Source organism: Neopelma chrysocephalum, unplaced genomic scaffold, assembly GCF_003984885.1.
Source record: "Neopelma chrysocephalum unplaced genomic scaffold, ASM398488v2 Primary Assembly neopelma1_61b, whole genome shotgun sequence".
NCBI classification, from domain to species: Eukaryota; Metazoa; Chordata; class Aves; order Passeriformes; family Pipridae; genus Neopelma; species Neopelma chrysocephalum.
The window spans coordinates 8,943,050-8,968,849 of record NW_020897717.1 but is presented as its reverse complement, the minus strand read 5'-3'; the positions used below and the strand labels follow the sequence as shown (position 1 = coordinate 8,968,849).

At 37.7% G+C, this 25,800-nt stretch overlaps 1 protein-coding gene across 3 annotated transcripts in view; it reads left to right on the top strand.

The window, feature by feature from the left end:
* KCNH1 (potassium voltage-gated channel subfamily H member 1) overlaps nt 1–25,800 on the top strand; it is a 189,564-nt gene that overhangs the window by 32,557 nt on the left and 131,207 nt on the right. For all 3 annotated transcript variants that reach the window (XR_003533965.1, XR_003533964.1, XM_027681858.1), the window contains exons 6-7: nt 6,963–7,355; nt 19,729–20,158. Coding sequence is in view for 1 of the 3 variants with exons in the window: in XM_027681858.1 (XP_027537659.1) it covers nt 6,963–7,355; nt 19,729–20,158 (823 nt within the window). In the remaining 2 variants the exon portion in view is untranslated. The remainder of the gene's footprint in view (nt 1–6,962; nt 7,356–19,728; nt 20,159–25,800) is intronic.

Sequence of the window (25,800 nt, the reverse complement as noted above, 5' to 3'; positions counted from 1 at the left end):
GTCTCCATATAGTTAGTACTCTGTTAGATTTGCCTGTATACACTTTAGTTTCTATGCAAAATAAAAACATCCTGGCCAGGCTGTACTGTTATCACAGATAATGATGAAATTGCCACCCCAGAGCTTACCTATTCAGTGTTTAATACAGAACTACTCAAGAATGGAAGTTGGAAGTACAGAAATCACATAGATCATCCTAGCACAAGGGAGGGGCAGACATTCACATAGATACTGTAATTTAGGTATACCGTGGGACTAGCATATGTCCACCCTGAGGTTGCTTTAGTGTCCTGGAATTTGGAATATTCTCCCTCCTAATCATACTCAAGGCTTAGCATCAAATAATCCTGTCGTCTCTTTAGATGTCTGCACTTGAATTTCAGTTCATGCTAAAATGTATTCAGTAGAATGTAAGGCAAAGGGTCTGAGGTTATTCTGTTTGGCTCAGTGAACCTCAGCCTGGACCTCAGTGACTACATGTTACTGAAATTTCTTGCAAGCCCATGTGCTCAACAAGTCTTTGCAAGTATTCTAACTGGCACAACCAATTGATTAATTACAAATAATAAAGGGCAAATGTATGGTTTACATATCTGAAATGAGTTTCTTTAGTTGCTGACTGAATATTGCAGTCATTATTTTACAAAGAACATTAACCCCAACTGTGATGTTAGGTAGCTTGTTGAATTTCTTCTGTAATTCCATTTCAGTCAATAGAACTACACTAGAGAAAAGCAGAGTGCAGATAATCATACAGACAAGGCCACTTTTCTTGCTTTGAAGATATATGGGGTGCCAGGATTCTTATTCTGGAAAGATCTCTTCATAATATTGAACATTGAATCTCTCACTGTTCCCTGTTGTATTTTCAAATATTTTTTCTTTTTTTCCCCCTTCATCCCTGCAGTAGTCTGTTTGAAATTTTAAGTTCAAATTAAAATTCATCCTTTTTCTTTTCCAACTCATTATGACATTTACCATCGATCTTGTTTGCATGAGAAGGCTCTTCATTTATTGGAATATTACTTGTGTCGCTCTTAGTTCTTTATCACTCATATTTTTGAATATCTGAGGAGTCAGTTGTGTCCTAAAACCTGAGTGCAGCAAGGTGTTGTACAAATAGGAAGCAGAAGCATGCCACAAAAGCTTATGATTTCTTTTATTGTTTATTAAATAGTTTAAGAAAGGTGTTAGTGACAAACTACATTGTTTTATCCTCAGGTCATGGGTAGTACAAGCAGTGTCTATGAAGCTTCAGTCTTTGACTTTTGCCAGTAGGCATAGATTTTTTAGCCTGACTTCTCTAATAGCAGTCATATGAAAACTACTTAAATAAATTATGCAATTAACACAAGGTTGTCAGGTAACTCTGAGGCTACATTTTGCAATGAGAGTGTAAAGTAATTAATACATTTCTGTGGCTTAATCACCAAGAAGCCAATTGTAGGAATGATTCTTCCTGGTCACTGCATAGTATGTGTGTCATCTGCACCTATGGTCTTAGCTGATGTGTTCTGTACACTTACAAGGCAGTTCTGGGTAAACAAGATTGTGTCATAAGTAAAAAAATTGCGATAGTTATAAGAAATAAAAGCAGAAACATTATAATGGTGCTTAGCAGCACTGCTTAATAATGGAACTCCTGCCTTTTTTTTTTCCAAACCTTGTTTACCAGGAACTTAAAACTGCCATTAAAATCTACTCCAAGTTGAGGCTTAGCACCTAGCCCTTAGCTTGGGAGCAATTTGTGTGGATGCCTGTGAAAACAAAAGTAACGGAGAGTGAGAGAGAGCAAATATGTGCAGTGAAAACATAGAAAGGAGAGATTAAGCTGGAGATAAGTGATTGTTTATGTATATATTGGCTTTTTCCCCTTCCCTCCAGTCACGCAATCTTAAAAATAAATAAGTCATTGTAACCACTTGTTGATGCACTTTTGGGAGTCCTGGCTCAGGATATATTCATAATTTTTTAATAAATTTAGGATTTTTTTTTTAATTTTGCTATGTTAAAAAAATCCACAAAAAAACCCCCAAACCCCCACAACCTTGTGAAACCCATGATGTAATTGGGGCATTTCTGCTCTTGAAATAAAATTCTGCAGCTTCAGAGAGCTGTTAAAACATCATGCATCATTACCACAAATAATAAATGCAGATAATACAGCTATATTATCTGATGAATCATAAGTAATTGAAATAATACTTTCATTAATAACTTTCTGAAAAAATACTTTTTTTACTATGATAAAACTGTATAATAATGAAAATTCTTCTGAACCTAAGGCTGTTTCAGTTATTTCAAAAATTATAGTAATGAAATTATCCAGTGCACATACTCAGCATATTGGTTTATATAGTTGTGTACGTTTTCTTCATGATTACTATTATATTAATCTCTTGGGGTTCTTTTTTCCTCTCCAGGAGAGGTACCTTTACAAGCAGTTTGAATCTAGTTAGTTCATATGGGTGGGTAACTACACTACTATTTCAGCAAACCTGTCTCAGGTTGGTGCTGCTCTCTCTACAGGCTGGAGTGCAGCAGGAACATCTTGGAGTACGGCAGAAGGTACTTCTCTTTGCATCTGCCTGGGTTTGCTATATGGTGCAGAGAGAATGGAGTTTGTAGCTCTTAATCTCCAGATGATCCAGGGGTGGTGTGTGTCTCTGGAAGGATGCTGAAGAAATAGACTGTGTGGGGCCCTTGGTGTGAAAAGCGTAGAAAGGAGCTCTTATAACTTCCAGTGCAAGCGACCTGACAAAACCTAGATCTTTAGCACGAAGCTCTGTGGACCTTCTTCCGTGATTTCTGTGCAGTACTGAGCTAAAGGCACATGCTTGTTCTCTGAGATAATTAAGCTTTGTTATAGGTGTGTTTCTCTTCCTTCAGTGAAACGAGGAATTTGCTGCCTTTGAAAGATTTTGTCTGGCAGTCCCAGATGCTGCAAGACCTTTACTAGGCTGCAAAGCAAATTGCCTTTCCTGGGAGAAATAGTGTGAGCTGGGACAGTGCCCTTCTTTCATCCCAAGCTGTGAAATGATGGTTCATCTCTAGCAATGCCAGCAAGGTGGAGTGGTTTTACAAGGTGCATGTAAGTGATACAGTGAGAGGGAGCCTGGGCTAGAACTTGTCACCTTCACCCCACCCTAGCAAAGGACTGGAAGCTCCTCAGCCTTGTTGCAGGTGGCTTTCTCACCTGGTGAGTGATTGATATCCCTATGTAATTCCTTGATGCCCAGCTCCTGCCCTGTCCCTGCCCCTCCATTCAAGATTCACACCTACAGTGCAGGTGCACATCCTTCTGCTGTAGACAGTAAAAGCCATGGCCCCTGGTCACTTTAAATGGCCATTGGTAGAGACTCCAATGTGGTAACAGAAGTTCAAAAGACTTATTGATAAGGTCCCTAGCCAGTCAGATAGTTTAGAGTACATTTGCTTTCTAAATAGAAAAGAAAGGAGACATCAATCCTTTCATTTTTCTATGCTGTCGCCCTTGAATCTCAAACAAGCTAGGAGAGAGTGCTTTGTATTTGGTGATGACATTTTAAAACACCCAAGTAGCAAAGTTGTTTATTTTCTTAACGAGTTGAAACTAGAAGTCTGGTTTTTTCTGCTTTCAGTTCAGTCTTACATCCCTCCAGTTCCACTGACATGACTTTATTTCTTTTTCATTTGCAGCAAAATAATGGACACCATAATTTAGACCCTGCTTTATTGCCAAAAAGATTGTTCTTGCTTTTTTCCTATTATTTGGGTATACAAGAATATATTAGTACATTTTCCAGTACCTATAATTTGGTTGATGCAAAATTTCCACAAGTTCTTGGAGTACAAAAAGAGCAGCAATGACCAAAATGGAGTGCATTATACAATTCTCAGTCTAGAACTTATGAATTTATGTATGAGAACCAATCTGACAAGAACTAAATAAAATATTTTTTTCAGAGTTTATTGGTTGAGGTTCCTGTGCTGATTAGAATGGTTACCAAAAAATTTGATTTATTCATATAATAACAGAGGCTAAAAAAATAAGCTGTATTAGGCCTGTGATTGCAAAACAAGCAATTATATTTTCAACCTGCATTTATGAGGTGGTACCATCTCCCCACAGTAGTAAGATCTCAGCATTAGAACTGAAATCTAGTTAACTGACTGATAAATGTTACTATGTGATAGAGATGTTTGGTTTGCTGATCAGTTATTCCAGTGAGTGAGTATTGCAGAGGACTCTCCTTGCCCATATTTCAGCATATTTTGGGCTTAGGATCTTAGAGCTGCTACTCATGCAGACCCTCAAAAAGGCCAATAGTAGCTCTTTGCTTTCCCACTGGTTGAGATACAGCTGTGATGTGCAAAAGGGAGCGCAGGAGATATTTGCAATATTGATCTTGGGCTAGAGCTGTTGTTGAGAAAAGACATCCTAACATTTGTCACTGGGATTGCAAACAAGCCTTGAAGGCAGAGACACTCTGTGTACACATACTAACTCAATACCTCACCTCTGCCTCTTCCAGTCACTACCAGTGACTTCTGGGGACTGAATGGACTGACCGGTGCCTCCTGCAGAGAATAGAGACTACTTCTGTCTTGTGCTGCTTCCAACTCCTCTTACCATAAGACAACTTTTTTATTTGCTTTTTTTTTTCTTTTTTTTTTGGTAATATGGAGAAACTATGTGAATCAGGGTCAGGAGTCATAGACTACTTAATGCTACAGGGAAGATGTCTGACTCTTGGTTTGGTCCGCAGGGGAAATGTTCATTTTTCCACTTTGCTGTCATTCTATAAACTCAGTGAAACAAAATACTACGTCCTCTTATTTTTAAAAATTTTTGTTCAAACTGTTGATGCCTCTGTGCTAACATGCAGGTCTCTCTGAGCAGGTCATGCTAATTCTCTTCAGGAGAACATACTGGACTCAAAGTCAGCGGGCTTGCAATTCCCATTGTCATTTACACATGTGCAAGAGACTGTGATCTGACGGTGTCTGACCCCTGTTGTGTACAAGATGTAGCCATTATGTGAAGTTCAAAGCAGCAGGGAATTTGATCTAGGACTGTTTTGTCCAAATAGGACTCTTGTAGCTGATTGTTTTGTTTTGTCCCCATTGGCTTAAACTGTTGGAAAAAAGCCCACCAGTTCAGGGAAAAAAAAAAGGCACTCAGAAAAGCCTGCAGATAAAAATCCATGTCTAAATAATTGACATTAAAAAAGCTAAGATAAGGAGCATTAAAGGAAGACATCCTTCTATTATAGCTGTGATGTCTGATCTTCTCCCTGAGAAAGATGACCATTTAATTTCCTTCTCTACCCCCTATTGCTCTGAACTATGTGTAAATAAATGTGAAAAAGGAGCCATGGTCCTAGTTTTTTTCCCAGGTTCTGTGAGTTTGGCACTAGCAAACACATTTCACTCTAGCAAACCTCCATCTTCCTTTCAGTTTTCATCCTTAACTCATCCAGGGTAAATTTAATTTTAAAATTTCACTTTTCTTTATTTGGGCACAGTTTCTTCATGTTGATTTCACCCTCATGTGTATCCATAGATATAAACAAACACATTCTTGTTCATAGGTATGTGGAAGAAACTTTATTTCCCAAGAATTAAGTACATGATAATACTGTTTACAGACTAGTGGGCAGAACTGGAGAGACAGTAGGCAGAAAATGGGCAGCATTGATCAAGCTTGCAGTTATGCAAAACAGCACTCAGTGTCAGCATATGCTCAGCCTGAGGTCCAGGGTTTAAAACATCATCTTTTGCGGTAGTGCATTTTTGAATTCAGACCTAACTGCATCGTAGCTGGATGGTACACCTCAACAGGTCACCTCAAATACTGTGTTCAGTTTTGGGCCCCTCACCGCAAGGACACTCAGGTGCTGGAGCGTGTCCAAAGAAGGACAACAAAGGTGGTGAAGGCTCTAGAGAACAAGTTTGGTGAGGAGCAACTGAGGAAGCTGGGGTTGTTTAACCTGGAGAAAAAGAGGCTCAGGAGGGACCATATTGCTGTCTACGACTACCTGGAAAAAGGTTGTAGTGAGGGGGAGATTATTCTCTTCTCCTGGATAACAAGTGACTGGACCAGAGGAAACAGCCTCAAGTTGCACCAGCGGAGGTTTAGAGTAGATATTAGGAAAAATTTCTTCACTGAAAGGGTTGTCAAGCATTGGAACAGGTTTCCCAGGGAAGTGGTGGAATCACCATACTTGGAAGTGTTCAAAAGGGGTGTGGATGTGGCACTCGGGGACGTGGTTTGTTGGAGAACGCAGTGGTAATAGGTTAATGGTTGGACTCCATGGTCTTAGAATCCTTAAAGTTCAGAAAGACCCCTATCTTTCTAGATTCTACACCATGAAGTAGTTAAGACACTGAACTGCTCTCAGTGAAAAGTTGAAGTTCAAAATGAGTTTATTGAGGTTAATGATAATTATCCATGGGCTTTGGACCTGCACAGTCCAGAGAAGAGGAAGAAAGACCCATGCATTCATGACAGATTGTAGTATAAGACTATTTCAGACACAGTGTAGTGTTAAATAGCCAGTGTTGCAAAACAGTGTGGTCCAGTTGTCCCAGTGCTGGATTGCAACTCAGAAGTTATGGTATTATTCCTGGTTTTACCATTGATTTCTATTCACAACTGCCTTCCTGCCTGTTCTTGCCAATCATTTATCTGTCTTGTCTATTTGGATCACTGAAGAAGCTGTCTTGGACACCCCACATATTAGACTTAGTGTCAAAAAATAAGTAATGGTATTAAAAGAAATAACTGTTCTTGGTTTGATGCTGATCTGTTCAATGGAATACTTATCTTGACATGCTTACCATTTTGTGGTGATAAAAGGAGTTAATGGACATTTATTTTTACCAACTATTGTACTAAGCTTGAGAATCTACAGTGTGGAAAAATATCATGAAAAAATTAAGCATGTTTTCCTTTTCTCCTGAAATCTCTGTGACTACAGGTATTGCAGCTGGGCTCTGAAATCCTCCCACAGTACAAGCAAGAGGCACCAAAGACTCCGCCACATATAATTTTGCATTATTGCGTTTTCAAGACCACCTGGGACTGGATCATCTTGATTTTAACCTTCTACACTGCTATTTTGGTTCCTTACAATGTCTCCTTTAAAACCAAACAGAACAACGTGGCATGGCTAGTAGTTGACAGCATTGTAGATGTCATCTTTTTGGTCGACATTGTGCTCAATTTCCATACAACCTTTGTGGGACCGGCAGGAGAGGTGATCTCTGACCCCAAACTGATCCGCATGAATTACTTGAAGACCTGGTTTGTGATCGATCTGCTCTCGTGCTTGCCCTATGATGTCATCAATGCATTTGAGAATGTCGATGAGGTCAGTATACTGGTTCCACTTCCACCCATTAGTTATTACTTAGTGGTTGGGGGGAGGTGGAAGTGAGAAGAAAGAAATGTATGCTTTTAAATATATTGAGTTCCTGTACATATGTCACTAGTAACCACCCACAGCATGCATGGAAGTTTGCTTATGAATCCTAGCCAGAAACGTCATTCTTTAGCTGCACCGGGAAAGGCTGTAGTTTTTGGTGTTAAAAATCCGCATTTACTTTACTTCATTATGCATCCTCAGAGTTCGTGAGGACAGACAGAAGCAGGCAGCAGAACCTCTGTACAGCACTGAGGAAAACTGTTCTGTCTGACTTACTATGAATAGCTTGAACTGGTGTGTCAGGACAGTTTCTCAGGTCAGGCTTCTCTTGCTTTCACTGCTGACTGAACAGGGTACGTCTGCTAATGGCAATTCTTCACATGAACAATTGGGAAGTAAAATATACTTTTCTCAGCTGCTTCTAGTACACTATAGCAGGTGAAAAAGAGGCAGGCAGTGACTCACCAAATCTTAGACCACCAGAAAGCACTGTGTGTATATCTGGTGATCCATGCAACATTGTCTGGCAACAGTTGTTTTAGAGGAAGGTGAAGAAATTGAAGGTGCTTTTTTTGGTAATTTCATAATTAGATGAAAGGATAGGAAACCTAGACTCCTCAATTCTTGCTCATTTCTTTGGGAACAGATCACAATCCAGCAAAAGAACTACCATTCAGACACTTAAAACCACAATGCTGTCTCTGCTTGTTCTTTTGGATCAGTCTGCCAAGAAAATATTCCTAAATTAAATATATTACAGGTCCACGCCTAAATAGTTCAGAGAATTAATGAATCGCTAATAAAATCTTAAAGAGGATTCCAGCAGTCTGCTTTCTGGTTACATATTATAAAATATGTATCATCAACTAATTATGTGTCTAAATTTATCTCTTACACATACTAGAGATGTAACATGCAGAATCACAGAGTCACAGGATGGAGGGGGTTGGAAGGGGTCTCTGGAGATCATCTAGCCCAGCCCTCCTGCTAAAGCAGATCCATGCAAAGCAGGTTGCAACAGGATTCCATCCAGGTGGGTTTGAATAACTCCAGAGAATGAGAGGGATATGCATATGGATCTCATCGGGGTTTAGTATTTAATTTTTATCCTGCAAAATTTAAATTTTATGAGTTCCTTTAAAGTGTGACCATGTTACAAAGGACAGCCTAGCTATCAAAAGAAAACTAAGCCAAGTGAAATATATGGGCAAAACCAAAACCACATTACTTTTTTAAAAAATACACTACTCAGGTTTTTATAAAATTTAAAGTATTATAGTGATTTTCTCAATGGCTCAAGGACAAGTAGGCAAGCTATTGAATGTAGTAGAAAAAACATGATGTTATCTGATATTTAATTCCCAAGAGAAATTTTCATTTTATATCAAGCTACAGACTGAGATAACACAAACGAGATGAAACAGGCCTTGTGAGACCTGTCCTTAAGTATTTGTTTGTCATAGAAAGGACCCAGACTTCAGATTATTCTGCAGGGCTTTCCATATTACTTTGCTGTGCCACTGATAAAGTGACAGAAGCAGTGGCCATATGTCAGTTTCTGACATTTAGACTGAAAGAGCAAAAATAATAAATAATAATAATTATAAAAAGAAAGAAAGAAAGAAATTAAGCAAGAGACAAAAAAGGGAAGGAAGCTTTTCTCACCCGCTACAGATAGCAGCAACATGGTGATGATTTTGCTGGAGGAACACTTTGTAACTTTAGACTGGTTATGTGACCTACAGAACATCCCTGAGGAAAATGTCTATACCAGTGGCTGTGACAGCCCTCAAGCTGAGCACGGATGCTTTTGAACTCATGGTAGCAATTCTGCAGAGAAATACTTGTGTAAGTTTGAATTTATCCAGGTTCTCCATCTCAGTATTGCCTTGTAACAATGAGAAGCTGATTGGTACTTCAGTTTTCCTACAGCTCTTCAACAGTCTCCTTAATCAGTATAACAATGTTAGTTTTAGTTACTCTGCTATCATGCCCAAAGAAAAAAAATAGCCAACATTTTTCTTGATGCTATCCTTTCAAGACTGTTCATCTCCATTTCCCGTAGTGGGTTCTGACATTTAGCTGGTATAAATCATTGTAGAGTCATTAGAGCAGAGTTTCCACTGGTGTAAGTTGCTATACTTCTATTAAGGGTTTGTACTGGTTTATAGGACCTGAAGGGATTTGCCAGCAAATTCACTGACAGAATAACATAGTGCACATCAGATGGGGGTTTAGGACAGTATATGCTGATCACTGTTTCAAGAACTGCCTGTAGAGAGAAAGATAACCTTTTATTAAAGAGGAAAAAATAAAAAAAGTAGAAAATCTTTGTCTGATATCTTCCTTTCTGCTGTGTAGAGCATTCCCTTTTAGGCCAACTCCCTTCCTTTCTTGCTGGTTTAAATTTTGCCTGTCTCTTGCCAACTTCACAGTTGGATTAAGTCAGGTGTGAGGCTGCGCTGCTCAAGTTACAAGTAATCAAACTGAATTGTTATCTGTGTGCCACCTTAATTTTGCGGAAAGGAATTCCCTTGGAGCCATTGCACTGAAGTCAGTAGGTGCCCATGGCTGCTGCAGAGATTTTTTTAAAAGTCATAATGTGAATAATCTTGAAAAAATTGCCAGAGATTAAATGATACCCGGTGTCAACAGTGGTGATAAAACAGTGGTGATAAAATGAGATGAAGAAATTGAATTGCTGTTTTCCTGTTTTGATGTTTTCCATATATGATTTTAAACAGCGGGAAGTAGAATCCTGGCTTTGCTGCAGACCCCATAGTGAAGGGGAACTGGGGCAGGTGGAACCTCACTTGTTTTCCTGTCTGCTGTCATTCTCTGTTAAAAAAACTGACACTGAAGACACAGAGGATGTCATGGAGGAACTAACTTGACAAGTCAATTTGTTTTTAAGAATGCTGTAATTACTGTGATGGAGACTAATTGATTTGCAAGGGACACAGGACCTGGAGCAATGAAGAAGTAAAAAACTGTATAATAGGGTACTGAGGCTTTTTTTGGCTCTGGACAATTTTGGGACTGTCCCATCACTTAGCTCTTGATAGATTAATTATGAAACCATTTTTATAATCTTTAAAGTGATCTACTAATATAAGAATAATTATAATAGATGAAAGTAGAGTTGGTTAATATTTTTGACAAGCAGATAGTCAATTGAAAAAAATTCTGTTATTGGATTTTTTCTATTTTGAAGTAACTTTTTATTTTGCAATTTACTTCATTATTCCAATATAAGATATATTAGAAAATATTTTCTTGAAACAAAATTAAGTGTTACTTCTGTGTTTTTCAGACAATTTCAAAGTTTTTTGGGTTTGTTGCAGTTTGGAACATTAGTATATTTTCAATTTACATTTTTCAATATAATTGAAATCCAGTTTCCTCTCTGCATGGTTGAGAATATTTTTGTCCTCAAAATTATTTGAATTCATTAACTATTGATCAATACAACTATTAATAACTACAATTAATTGAAGAGGCACTTAAGTATGAATAGCCACATTCTACAGATGGAAGAGGAAAGAAAAACCATTAATGTCCTTGTTCAGGGGCATATAATTAAGTATGAGACTGTATGAAGCTTCTGATCTCAAGTTCTGTGCTCAAAGAGGCAGTAGAGCATCTCATATTCAGACATGAACAGAATTCAACAAATAAAGAAATGAATAACTGTGGAGAAATTTCTATTGTTAATCCAAATGAAAGAAAAGTTATAAATGTTTCTCCTGGCTTTTATATATGGGAAGCTAATTATGCAGTTAAATACTGATTACTTTCTTGACCTGCCATAGAACTTCAAGAGAAGAAAATATACCACTGATTGATGAATCAATTTAATGCTAGGCTTGAACTTTCTATTGTTAAGACAGTACATCATGCTGTAATTTAGTTTGAGTAAGAAAAGACAATATTGGTCTGAAATTTACACAGCGCTTAAAAATATGTGGTGTTAGTCTTTTTCGAATTTGAATGATCACAATAACATTTATCAGTAATCCTTTACAATAATTAGTATTATTCCTCACTTAAGGAAATACCACATACTTTGGGGGATAATGTTATCTTTTTGTGTTCAGACATCAATCAGTAAATTTAACAAAAACCAGGCTTAAAGAAAATTCCACCATTTTTTCCAAGAACAGTGCAATTTAAGGCCTTGAATTCCAAAGCATACTTTTGCAGTGTCAGCTTGAGCAATTTTATACTGTGGTTTTCGGCCATAATACCGTAAGATGTAATTTATATTGGAAAAAATTTGACTTATTACATGCGATGCAGTTGTTGTGAAATCTCATGGTACAAGTGGAATCCAGTCATGTCACCACCATATAAATCTCCGAAATGGGGAGTTTTTAGTAGTAATTGCTATGTGTATTTGAACAGAACACTATGATCAATTGTTAGTTGATGCCAAATTGAGAACCATATATCAGTCTATTAGATGAGGTAGAAGAGAAATAAATGCACAGCCAAAGGTCATCAGGAAAGATGTATTCAATATAAATGATCTAATGTTCACTTAAGTGAATGAATAAGAGAGAAGCTAGCATGCAGGCAAAGAAGATACACAGCTTTGAAAGGACAACATTTATGATGATAGAAAAAGTTCCAGAAAAAAAACGTAATACAGATGTAATAGAAGTAAATTAAGCTATTTAGTGCTAAGTAAGTAAGCGTGGTGTAGCTGCAAAGTAAATAGTGAGTCGAGAGAGGAAAAAATGAATGTGTTGCTGGTCAAATTGTTGGCAACTCTCTGAGGCAGTACTTTTGCAATAGATTAATTTAAACCTTATTAGTGGAATAATCTCTCATGCTAATACAAATTAGCTATCTAGGAATTACTGAATTAGCTACACTGGAAAGCATGCAACATTCCTAGACTATTTTTTACTGTTGCATGCAATAAAGGGCAAGGGAATAAATTATCATATTTACAGTTTTATGGAATAAACAGGGACCCATAAAGAAAGATTTTGAGCTAGATGAATTTTGCAAACTGGAAAATATAATTTTTTGAGGTATTTTTAAACTGTAAACAGCTGACTAATATGAAATCCCTTTGCGAGAGTAGTTCACCACTCTTATTTGGATGTGTCCAATTAGGCAATACTGTGTTTTGCGTGTGAGCCTATTGATAAATCTAGTAATGAATGAATATTTTTCTTTGGCTAATTATAATTATAAAGTAGTCATAATCTACTTTCTGTGTAATGTCTATAACAAAGCAGCTGTGTATCATATATGATCCAGTCATAGCAGAAATGCTGGCAAACAGTGGTTCTAGGATGAGATAAACGAGATGAGAAGGGATTAGTGAGACCCTGTGGAGGGAGTGACTCCTTACTGGGGCTTCTGGGGAAGAATCAAGCAGTTGGGTTACTGTACCTGGGGGGGCAGTGGGAGGGCTGGAACATGGGCCTTGGATTGGGGTGATGAGAAGCTCTACTCGATTGGGTGTCCCTTTGTGAGAGGCCCCTGAGAAACAGGACAAAACCCATGGAAGGTGTGTGCTATGGGCTGTAACCTGCCAGAGACCCTTGGAGAATAGCTAGGAGGGTTTTTGGTGTGACTGTAGTGTTTGGAGGTTCAGAAGGAGCTTGGGGGCCTTGAACTATGGAAGAAAGGGAGTACAATGGAAAGGAAAGGTGGTGGTGGAGGAGGGCTGCTTGTCTGACTTCTGAAAGTGCCTCTGTACTGCAGCATGGCCCCAGGGGGCTATGCCAGGCAGGAGTAATTTCTTAACAAACAGGTAGGTGAAAGGAGTATTTGGGGAAATGCAAATGAAGTAAAGCAGATCCCTGGGTACAGTGGACAGCCAGGATACAAACCAGGTAGGCAAAGAAGCACTTGCTTTTCAGTCTCTTGAGGATTTGGCTGAGGGTGTCTCTTTTCTTTGTCTGCTTTGTTCCACACCCTCCTATGCCCCATTTTTTTCCCAGTCAAATATGGATTTCTCTAACTTCCCTCCTTAAAAACCTAACCTCCATGCTACCAATGGGGTGCTTCCTTTATGCTACCCTACAAAGGGGTAGGCTGTCTTTTCCCCCGAAATCCTCGGTTTCCCAAATTGTATTGGTGTTGTATATAGGTGCTACAGAGCTCTTATGCCTTTTAAGCCATTCAGGGTTAAATTCTCTCTTTTGCTATAAGCCTGCTTAAGGCGTTGAGTATATTTAAATTCTTCTACCTTCCCTGGTTCATGCACCTTGGTGGCTCAGAGACATCTACTCTGTCTGCTGATAGATAGCCCCTCACAGAAGAGAATACCAGAGTAGGATGTGTTGCTGTGTCCCTGCCTGGTCTTTACCTACTCTGTAGGTTCTGCTGTGGCTGTTAAAATGCCAATTAACTCCTCTTTTTCTGCACTTCTGATGTTCAGATTAATCTTTTTGCTAAGTCACAGATAAGTAAGGGTGTTATTGGATTTCAGGGCTACTTCTTCATGGCTTTGAAAGGGATGACATGATTTATCATTCTGTTAAAGAGAGAATAGTAATCTACATAAGCTATTCAATCTGTATAAGGCTAAAAGAATTAAAATGCTGAATTACATTTTCAGTGATAAATGTATGGTGATAGCCTTTGTCCAAGAAGGAGAGCTAATTGAATATATTAGATTATGAATTATTTCAAAAAGTTGCTGTAAGAGTGAGCCTTACACTGCATATAAAGGGAAGAATGTCTCAGACACAGAGATTAGTTACTCTGTTCTTTTCCCCCCATTCAGCATACTTGTATTGATCTGAGGCAGAAAGTCAGATGAGATGACAAAGTGTGTTTATTTGAGTAGCTAAGTGGTTGCTCTGTAGTCTTTTTCATATTAGGGATGGGATCAGAATTGGAAAGATGGAGTGGTATTAGATGCAAGTAACACTAAATCTTATTTGGGTGTTTTGCCTCTTTGAGATGAATAAAAAGCTTCTGGAAGTGATGGCTTCTTTGAATCAGAAGCATTGGAAAGTAGATTGCTGTCTACCAGGTTAATTTTTTATTTACTACTGTGGAAAGTGGGATTTCCTTAGATTACTTATGTGTTATCTTTATTCTTGTTCTTCTTCTCAAAGTAAAAAAAAATAAGAGTTTGTTTCCTGGTTTTGTTGTTTTCTGAGTGTGCATATATGCATGTAAGGCAAACATGGCCATAGTTTTACAAATGAAAAACCAGCCTTCCCATCTCTTCTCATTTATTGCTGTTTCTCCCTCAATTCTAACCAAGCTCGCAGATGTCTGACTAAAATAAGCTTTGGGAGTCTGGAGATCTGTTTTCTTCAGTGCTGAAAACCACAGCACTATCCAGAGGGCTGAGATATTGATTTTAACCTGTGTGCATAACGTTATCTCATCTCTTCGTTGCTAAATGTGGCAATCTGTAGGAAAGGTCATGTTCTCAGACCTAATTAAGAAAATCAGAAGAGGCAAATGACAGAAATGAGAAGTCCTAATAATGGCCTGACAGGGCTGCCATATTACTGCAGATAGACAGAGCCAGGCTGCGGCATGGCTGACTTCAGCATCAGATGTCAAGAAAGAAGGTAGTACTTTCCATGGCTATTGCCTCACTTATGGTAGTGATAAATTTGGTTCATTGCCTCCCTTTTTGGAATAAATAATTTATTTTTTTGGGTCTGTTTCATTCTCTCTCTTTTAATGGTTAGCTTTTAGTCTCCTGCATCTCCCTTTAATTAAGATGAAGCCTCAACTTTAGCAGTTTCATATGAGAAGAAAGTGCTGAAAAACTTAGGAAAAATTTGTGCCAATATTTAATATTTCTCTTTTTAAAAATAGATAGTAAGTAGGAAGTAAATTATCCTTTGAGCCTAGAAAAAAAAATCTTAATGCTTGGGTTAAGTGCATTTTCTTTCTGTGCATGTAGAAAGTGAATAATGGCCTAAAAAGTAAATACTGTCATGCAGATTGAATCTTTTACTAAAGTACTGGTGTTACTGCAGCTGTAGGAGGTGAACATTGCATTTTAGTTCTTTTCTAAAATTTTTCATCCTGCGTCTTGTTTGGAAGGGAAAATGAATTATTCCTTGTTTTTTATTTTTGTTGCAGGAGGTGGGCTGCACTTAATTTTTATTGCTGTTCTTTAAACAATTTGTATTTTGTTTTTTCTAGGTGAAATTTTATTTTTCGATGAATGGAATTTAATTTAATTTTGCATGACAAATGAACAGCAGCAACTGTTTTTTATTTGTGCAGCAAATACTGTAGTATCCACTGTTACTGTTCTTGGGGACCATAATGACAGAAGTAACAATAAATACTCTACTTACAACCCTTCCCTTGTGTTTTAAAAACATGGATATGGAAGTAATGGCACAAATCTTATGTTGTCTGATACAGAGCTAGAGCCAAAATATGGATATCCTGGATCCCATGTTTGGAAAGAAGATTACTTACATGGCTGATATACCAGTGCGAAATAAGGGGTGCACTGATGGTAGATCAGATCTTGCAGAAAACCAGGAGATACAGAAGAAAACCTGTGTAAATGTGCACGGTCTAATTAATGACAAATTATACATGGAAATTTACTTTTGGCAGTATTTAATGGACAAAATTATGAAGCATTCTCTTTGAATGTAAAATGCGGGTCCTGCTTTCCTCTAGGACTGAGACTGGTTTGTTTTTCTGTTATGTTTGGGATGCAGTTCCATTCTGCAAAGATTGAGTAGGAGGAGTGGAGGCAGAGTGGTTGTGTTTATTATTTTAAGGGCTTTTGACATTCAAATTTGCTCAATCAATGACTAGAGAGTTATTTCTTCTGTGTCTCAATGCTTTGAGCTTGCCCTTTGGTTTGGAGGGACTCACTACACAGTCTTCCATTTTTATGCATCAGCCGTCACTGGCAGTGAAAGTAAACCTGCCAACCTATGAAATATTTATCTACATCTCCATGAAGGTATCAGCAGTAGAATTTTTTTAATGTCATTCAGTTAAACTTCATACAATTTGAAATATATTTTTGTGTGAAATTTAGCATTTTCTGAATACTTTGCTAAGTGTTGCATATTTAAGTAAGTTCTCTCTGTAACAAAATACAGTACAAATGGACTGCTCTGGCCATATAACAGATTTCTTAGCTTTTGCATAGCCTCAAGGGAGAGTACTAATAGTTGCAACTGTGTCAGAGTAAATCAGACACAGGTAGATCTTCATGGGATGTTACAGTCCTTTCCTTGACTGCCACGTAGACATTCTTTATGGTGGTCCTTTAGAACAGACCATCTAGGGGTGCCTGTTTGGGACCCGTAGTGCAATTTCTAGCTCTTTATGAACTGATGTTCATCTATGTCCTTTGGGAAGAAGGAGATCTGGGTGTCTTTTCATCTGCCTCTCAAAGCTGATAGGAGTAGCAGAGCTAAGAGGGTGGGACACACACCAAGAAAAGTAAATTGAGTTCAGGCTCCCTTGCGTGACATCGTGGAACCATCTCTATGATAAAAGCATAAAAATAATCTCCACTGATAAGAGCATTAAAATGGACAGTAATCTGAAAGTACAGTTTTATTCTGGAGAGTAGTAATCTAAAATTATCCATTTTGAATCCAGCAGATCTATTCCAGTGAGTATTAAAATATAACTTGGTAAATCTATTGTCAAAAAGTACTGTTTTAAAGTCTTGGAGAATGATCTGGTTTTTTTCTACTTTATCATCTATGAAACAGTCCATTAAGTTTCCATTGTTTATAGCCATTTAAAATTCTGTCACTTAGAAATTTTTAAGAGAGTTATATGAACAATCATATCCCTGGGCATTTTTTGCTCTTGATATTGATCCATTTAGAATAGACAAATCCTTTCCTCTGAGGAAATCAAAGTGAAAATACTGTTAAACACTGAAATAAAAATAAATTATTTTTTTAATATAACTTTTTCTGAACTTTTACAATCTCATTGGCAATGCAGTCAGGTGAAGTATTATGAGTAATGTGAATATTAATTACACCTTTCAGTGCAACCAAATCAAGTATGTATTTTCTGCAAATATGCAAGCCTAATCCTCTCTATCTCTCTGGTCAGAATTTGGTAGAATCACTTTCTCCCAAATGACTCAGTTCAATCCCATTTTAAATTTTTTTAACAGAAATTTTTTAGTAAATTTTGCAAGGGAAATTAGGATAAGAGTACCCTGGAAACAAAGTAGTTTGCCTTGAATGTTTTAAATCTAATTTTGCATATTTTATTTTGTATTCCCACTTTTCATATCCAATTTCTTAAACTCCCCTTCTGTGATTTTTTTTTCCCCTTTCCCCAGGTATTTTTACTCCTCAATGTTCTTGTGGTTGGTTGGTTTTGGTTGGTTGGTTGGTTGGTTTGGGTTTTTTTTGTTGGGTTTTTTTTTTAATTGAGAATTAGCCTAATTTTAAACTCTTAAGTCCTTCCTGAATCAGTATTATTTTTTGGCTTTGGTAGGACTCTCACTGAAAAACAGCATTTTTTTTTTTCATCACAGTGATGAGTTTTATTTGAAGAACAGGTTTTGCACCTGTTTTGCACTATTTTTGAACAGAGAAGTTCCTGTCCTTGCCTGAGACTGAAGCACTGTGTGATTAAAAAGCTTGGTTTTGAGACTGAAGCTAAAAGCTGACCATTGCTGGAGACCTCTCAAAATATAAAAAAATTACTGTTTTACTGTTGAAGTTTGTAAAAAGGAAAAGAAGAAATGGGCATTGGTCTTAAGCGAAAAAGCCAGAAGGCTGTGTTGTAATGTCAGAATGTTTAGAATGTAGGGACTATATGTGCTTGTCACTCAGGGACTTGCATATTCAATTCTAAAACATGGTTATAATTTATAGTTTTTTGTATTTTCCCCTTTGCTTTTCCTCTCCATACTGAGTGTTCAGAAATACCTGCTTTCCCTCACCTAGAAATTAAGGCTTTTGTGTTGTGTTCTCTGAACTGGCACAGAGACTTCGCTCCAATGTTTACAAAACAAAACTGTACATGGAATGAATGCGAAATGGAAATTAACTTACTTTGTGTAGGAATTTTTGCATCAGTGGCTTGAAAATTTGGCATAGATAGTCATGAAAAGAATAGTTCACTTGCTCTTGTCTAGATCTCTGCAAATATCTGATTTGAAGGAAGACTGCTTTTTGCTCTTTTTTTCTTTTCTTTCTGTCTTTTTTACTTCCCCTCCCCCTGGTTGTGTTACATCTTGTCCAGATACTTAATAGAAATTGATAGTGTGTTCCCAGGTAACAAATTACATCTGTCTCTGAAAATAAGTGAATGTAATCATGACAAATTCATGAAATAAAGGGGAAATATATTGCTACAGTCCTGGGGAACATGAGTCAATATGCTTTATGTAATTATTTAATAAAACATTTCTTCTAGTGCATTGAAACAGCCTAAGATACTGAGACAGTTGTATTTATGCAGAAATAAACAAACTTCCAGTAAAAGCTGGTGACCAGAAGTATGCAATTATGCATTTCCAGAAATACTCATTAAACCAGTCCACTTAAATTTTAATCAGACTTCTATGTATGAAACGGTATTGGTAAGAGGAAGTAGGAAAAAAAAAAGAATTTTTATAAAAGGCTGTTCAGATGCTTCTCGTGCCCCAAATGGCTTTTAATTTTTTTATTTAACTTCTTGTGCAAATCTGTATAAAAGTTAATAATACAAAATGGCTTAATTCTGTTTTATGGGAGACATATTATTATTAGCACAGAAATGCTGCACTGATACCAAAGCTGCCATAAAAAGGATATGATTTGGGGATTATTGAGATATTTGAAATAGTTAAGCTTTGTGTAGTCCATGTGAGAAATGTCAGAGGACTGATTATCAGTGCATGAATTCTTATAGGAAAGTGAACTGATAGGAAATACATTGTTACACTGAAAAATTACAAATCGCCAGGTACTTGCAGTATTTTTTGGCCTTCCTTATTTATCTTTCTGGTATGTATGAGCTACATATTTTAATCTGTGTTTTATATCTGATGTGCTGCATAGGAATGCACAACTGGATGTGCAAAAGATAACCCGTGATTTGAAGTTTTTACAAATGTTTTTACAAATGTATCTGTAGACCTATTCAAATAACCTGAAAAGGGAGTTTAGAGAGTAACTCACGAAATGTTAGTGGATGAAGACAAGAGCGCACATATGCATCCCTGGAAAAGGTCAATAGCCTTTTTGTATTTCACAATCTCTCTTTTCAGGTGTTACCTGGTGACCATCTGTTCATTATGGATCACCTTGTGTCTTTGGAAACTGCAGTTATGAATATTGTTGCTTTCATGTTAAATTCTAATGGTCACTGTGCTTTATCCTTCTAGGGCATCAGTAGCCTCTTCAGTTCGCTTAAAGTGGTCAGGCTACTTCGGCTGGGTCGTGTAGCTCGGAAGTTGGACCACTACATTGAGTATGGAGCAGCAGTCTTGGTTCTGCTAGTGTGTGTGTTTGGTCTTGCTGCACACTGGCTGGCCTGCATCTGGTACAGCATAGGAGACTATGAAGTTATTGACGAGGATACGAACACCATCCGAACTGAGAGCTGGCTGTATCAGCTGGGGGCGTCAATAGGAACTCCTTACCGCTTTAACACATCAGGCTTTGGGAAATGGGAAGGTGGACCAAGCAAAGATTCGGTCTACATCTCCTCGTTGTATTTTACAATGACCAGCCTCACCAGTGTTGGATTTGGGAACATCGCTCCGACTACGGATGGGGAGAAGATCTTTGCTGTTGCTATGATGATGATTGGCTGTGAGTATTAGAGATTCTCTCTTACACACAATGCCAAATAGCTGCATATCATGAATACTGATTTCTTAAGAACATCTGGAATCGTGTCAAATATTATGCAGTTAAAAATATTTTTGGTGGCAATATAGGTATTACACTCTTACTAGTTAGTTTTAAATCACAAATAGGAGTATTGTTGTGACTATCAAAAATTCAGTCATTTTGGAAGGAATATTCTGTCCACATCCTTTCAATATTCTCTTCTAAGTAAACCATAAAATGTTTAAAGCCTGAACTGTTAAAAATGAATGCACCAACCTTTGTGCCTAAATTTGCTATGTGGCAAAATCTTTGTATGTCTGAGAGCTGTATATACTGGATAAATGGGTTGGTGCGTGGGAGGAGGTCAGGGAGCATCATCTTGTCAGGGAGAGAGAATAAGGGCTCTCTAGAAACCACAAACTCCACTGTGAGCTGAGCATACAAACAGATCCTAAAGCAACCGGGATGATGCTGTCCTTGGGCACCTCTGGCTCACATTTCCTTATTAGAATGGATACATATTGCCAAGCTGTCCAGCTTTTGGCCATATTGTCATTTCAGTGCAGATATGCACTCAAAGTGCCTTGAGAGCTACTTGGAGTTAAGAACCATATGGTGGCCACTGCTAAACTGGGTCATGTTTTTCTAGATAAGGGTGGAATTGGAATCAAAATAAGGAAAAAAAAAATCTACTTTGTCCATGGAAGAGATTATCATTATATGGAGATAGACACAAGCTTCTGTAGGGTAATATTGGATCCAGAGAAGGAGAAAGTCAATCCTTGCTATGCAGCAAATGAAACCCAAATATATAATGAAACTCAATTAGCAGCACAGTACCTGTTGTAGAAATATGAACCTTTCATTGTGATGTGTCATTTTACAGCAACACTGAAGTCATGTACTGAGATTATGTGTGCAGTGTTAAGCAGGCTGAAGGTTAGTGAGAAGAAGCATAAAGACAAGCATCCTTGATTGCATAGGGATTGGGATATTTTAGCTATGAAAATTGTTAATTTTGTTCTAGCTTTTTCCAGTGCCTAGAGTCCCATCATCCTCATAAAACACCCCCATAGCAGAAGGAAAATCTGTATAAAACCTGGATAAAATTGTGCACTTTGCTTATGAGAAGGTACATTAGACAATGTAGCAGTGTACCACAAAACAGGCTTCTAAATGTATTTCCTGATGAAGGTACCAGTTTAGTAGGAAATATCCTGATCTTTGATTTATTGTTCATTGGATTATGACCATGACACTACCTAGAACAAGAATAGCTAGTGTTATTCAGTATTGTTGTTTAGTACTATGAATACTGAATGAACATAACCTTCATAAAGTCACAAATATACATGGGAGTATTTTGGAGTTATACCTGTTCCAAACTCTTCATATGACAATGTGACAGAAAGAAACTGAATTTATGCATAATTAATGTTCATAGATATCTGCTTTGAATTCTGAAATTAACTTTAATTTTGTTCTGGTAATTTTAAATTTCATTAATCCAGTCACATTTGAGGGAAACAATTTTGGTTGTATCTGGACTTCTGTAACCTTTAATTTCTAACTCTGTAACTGTCTGTGTATCTAAACACCTTCATCATGTGGACAACTACATAGAAACTATTAGGACTATTCACAATATGTGTTTGCAGGAATGGCAACTAAGTGATCCAATCTTTGAGTTTATTTCTCTGGATTTTGTGGGGTCTTGGTTGCTTTCAACATGCTGAAGTTTTGAGCTGTGGTCATTCCTCCAGATGGGAGGAACAAAACAGGTTTGTTTGCAGTTATTTAGAGCTTAGCTGTTGATAGACATTCTTCCACTATAAAATTTTATGTTAAAATGACCTTATTTTGTAGAATTAAGCTCCCAAATTGATCTGAGCTTGAGCTAAGGTGATTTTATAAGAATTTAGTCTGTTCTAGTCTGATCTGGGTACCTGAAAAGTGCAAAGCAAGTGTATCAGGGGAAAGGGAAAAGAAGTTTCTTGGGTAAAGCTCTTGTGCATCACTCAGAAAAATTCATATTTGTCCATGACCAAGTAACATGCTTGTTATGAGCTGAGCTACTCACTTATAACACAGTTGGTGGCTACGTGTTCCATGGTCCTCATTTTGCAGATGTCAGATCACGTAGATTTGTGCATGGGATGAATAGGGGCTGTGGATGCCCAAAGCATCAGAAATAAGCAATATCAAATCAATTCTGATAATGTGTTACTGCCCACTAATAAAAGGAAAGGGTATATGATTTCTCATTCATACTTTGCCATTAACACAGTTTTTATTTTAGCTGCTATCTAATGATGCATTCTAAGAGGTACTGCTATCTTTCACTAGCACAGGGAATAGCATTTTCTTTCCATGAAGGATGCAGAGAGAACCAAGTGTTTGGCTATCTAAAAGTTCAGTTGTAAATAGGTGGGATTTGCTAAAGTCCAACCACAACATATTACTCCATTAACTTCTTCCCTGCTAGAGGATAAGTCTTTAAGAACTGTGTGAATTTATCTTGGGTTTGACATGTCTAGCTATAGTCTGGGCAAAAATGCATGCCTGTGTATTGAAATGGTCCTATGAAATAAGTAAAGGAATTTTACAATTTTTTTTTTATGAACTGGAAACAAAACTATCACTTTCTGTGAGCATGTTACCATTTTTATTTAGTTGAGTAAGACAATATGTTAACAAGACTGGTTTTGAGATTCCAAAACTGCCACTACAGCGTCATCAAAAAAAAAAAAAAGTACATGGGAACAAACGTATAACAGCCAGCATTAGTATTTCTAAGTGATTCCAGCAAAATTTTACTTTAAAAAGGATGGAAATTTTTAATAAGAAGGTTATTTTTTCCCTTTTGGGCTAATTAACCTCCTCTGATAAAACAGTAAGACTTTCACTAGCCTGATGGGGACAGATTTCAATGACTGGAAAGAAAATGATAACAGTACCTTCTTTTTGAGTGTTTTATCTTCTGCTCATTTGGTGTGTCAAAAAACTAGCAGCTTAAACAATAAGTAGTGGCCTGCTAAGCTTACAGTCACAATTTCATTACCAAGATCACATTTGAAATTTTGATCTTCTCTTTATTTTTAATAGAAACTGGGTTTTCTTGAAATGGAGATGGTGGTGAACATGTGTGGCTTTGCAAGGCTTTCAGGTCCTTGTTTCTAGCAAACTTGGGTTATAGTTTTGTTTTGGTTTACTGGTTGAGTATCTTGAATAATTTCTGAAGAGGAAAGTTGTGAATAGCAACGGTACTTTTTTCTTTGATCTTGGAGTCTTGTTTGTTGAACCTCTGTTTCCAGAGAGGTGTTACTGTGTAAACAAGTGATTTTAAGAGATGCACTTCTGTCTTATCCCCTAGCAAACTGTCTGAAAGGCTTTTGCTACAGTCAGCACAGGACTGTGGTGACACCCAAACAGGATGTTTGTGTCAGAAGGGCTCAGAATATTAGAGTTATTTCAAAGCATAAGCAGTTCATAACTAGTGTCCTTCCATGTATATTTGGTATGCTTATGCACAGAGAGATGGAATTAATATAAGACAGAATGTGGGTTTCTTTGCTGCTCAGCCACTGATATATCCCCTTCTGCTCACTGCTGACACCCTCTGTAAAGCTGATCCTGTGGCAGAAATACATTTGTGTTACATTAACTCTTTGTAGATCCATTGGCCACTAATAATAGTACTTTGCTATGATGTCAGATAGCTGTTTAAAAAGGTAGGTAAGACCACTTCCATTTTTTTTTATCCAATCTTTCATTATGGTAAATAATAAATCCAGGTAACTCTTAATTAAAATTTTAGTGATATGTTAGTGAAGCTGTCTTGGGAATTCTGGCTGACTAGAGTGCAAATTTTGACCTAGTAAAAAGTTTAATGTATGTAGCTTTTAGAAGGAAGTGTGGTTATGTCATGTTAGTGGTGCACAGACCCCAGGAAGGGATGATTGAGCTGTGTGTGGGTATTGAGCCTGTGGGGCTTACTCTGTTGGTTGGGTTTACACTTTGGGCAGAGTGTAAAGCATGGCTTTGTCTCAGCAGCCCTGGTCTCTGCTTCAGGGCCACCTTCTGCAGGGAAATGTTCTTGTGCTCTCAAATGTAATGACTGCACACTCTATCCTACTGACCTCATTGTGGCTGCAGTGTTCAGGGAGAAAGTGTTTTACTGTTGATGATTTTGATATGGGAAGGTGCAACCCCTGATTAGATTCATGAGGGACTGTGGCATACTCATAACCATGGGGATGTGTGGTCTGTTGCTCAGCTCCACCAGAGGGGAACGTGGGTAGGTGAAAAATGCCCTTGATTCTGGACCTCAAATAATGTACATCTGTTTGGGAAGAACAAATTATTTTAAAATAGAGATGAAGTATCCAGTGGGTGCTTTTAAGGATTTCTGTTCTGTGGAGGCTCATACTTCATATTACTATGTAGCAGCTTTTTCTGAGCATATGGTAAATTATAGTTTTGCAAAGTAAACTGTCTTCACATCTGTGAACTGACCTGCATGGTTTTGCCTCACTTTGTTTGTTGAGTGTATGTGTATATATGGAGAGAAGGATGAGTGTTACTACAGAAGTAAAAGCAATTAACTCCTCAGCTTCATTTTAAAAGAATCAAAACATATTTGCTTGTCCCTTTTCACAGATGGCCACTAAATTGCTAATTAATAGGGACTATGTCTACAGACAGATCTTTCAGAGAGGCTGATGTTACATAAAGTCAGGCTTAAAACCACTGTCTGGGTCTGTGGAAAGACATATATTTTTCATTTTTAATACCTTAGAAAAAAAAAACCCTGTTCTAATTTTTAGTTTCTTCCCTGTGGAGGCATATGCCTTGAAATAACAATTTTTGTGTATTTTGTTCAGTGATGCTGTCAGGTTGGGTTGTGTATTGTTTATTTTTCCTAAGCACTAGCAGAAATCAGAGGAGTTTCATTTGCAGTTTTTGTATCTGGGCACTGTGTCAGCAATTCCCTTGCCATGCAGGTGGAGTAGGGATGAAGAGTTCTAAAAATGCTGTGCATTTTTGACTTTTAACATGCCGTAATACTGATGGATGCTTACCTATTCGAAATTTGAGAAACTGAGCAAAATACATCATTTTGGGAGCCTTTTGTTAGTGTTCTCAGTTACATTGAAACATCTCAAGCTTTTGGTGCCTGTTCATGCTAAATTCTCCTTTGTTAGGTAGGAACTTCCTGGAACTACAGGGCTTGACTCATCCAAAATATGAAGGTGACCGAGGAAGGGACACATGTTTGAATGCTGAACTAAATAGAGGAGACTGAGGGGAGACCTCACTGCAGTCTACAACTTCCTCATGAAGCGAAGAGGAGAGCCAGGCACTGATCTCTTCTCCACGATGACCAGTGGCAGAAACTGGAGGGAATGGCCTGAAGTTCTGTGAGAGGAGGTTTAGGTTGGATATTAGGAAAGGGGTCTTCACCCAGAGGGTGGTTGGGCACTGGAACAGGCTGCCCAGGGGAGTGGTCAGAGCACCAAGCCTGACAGAGTTCAAGAAGCATTTGGATGATAATCTCAGGCACCTGTTGTGACTCTTGGGGATGGTCCTGTGCAGGGCTAAGAGTTGGACTTGATGATCCT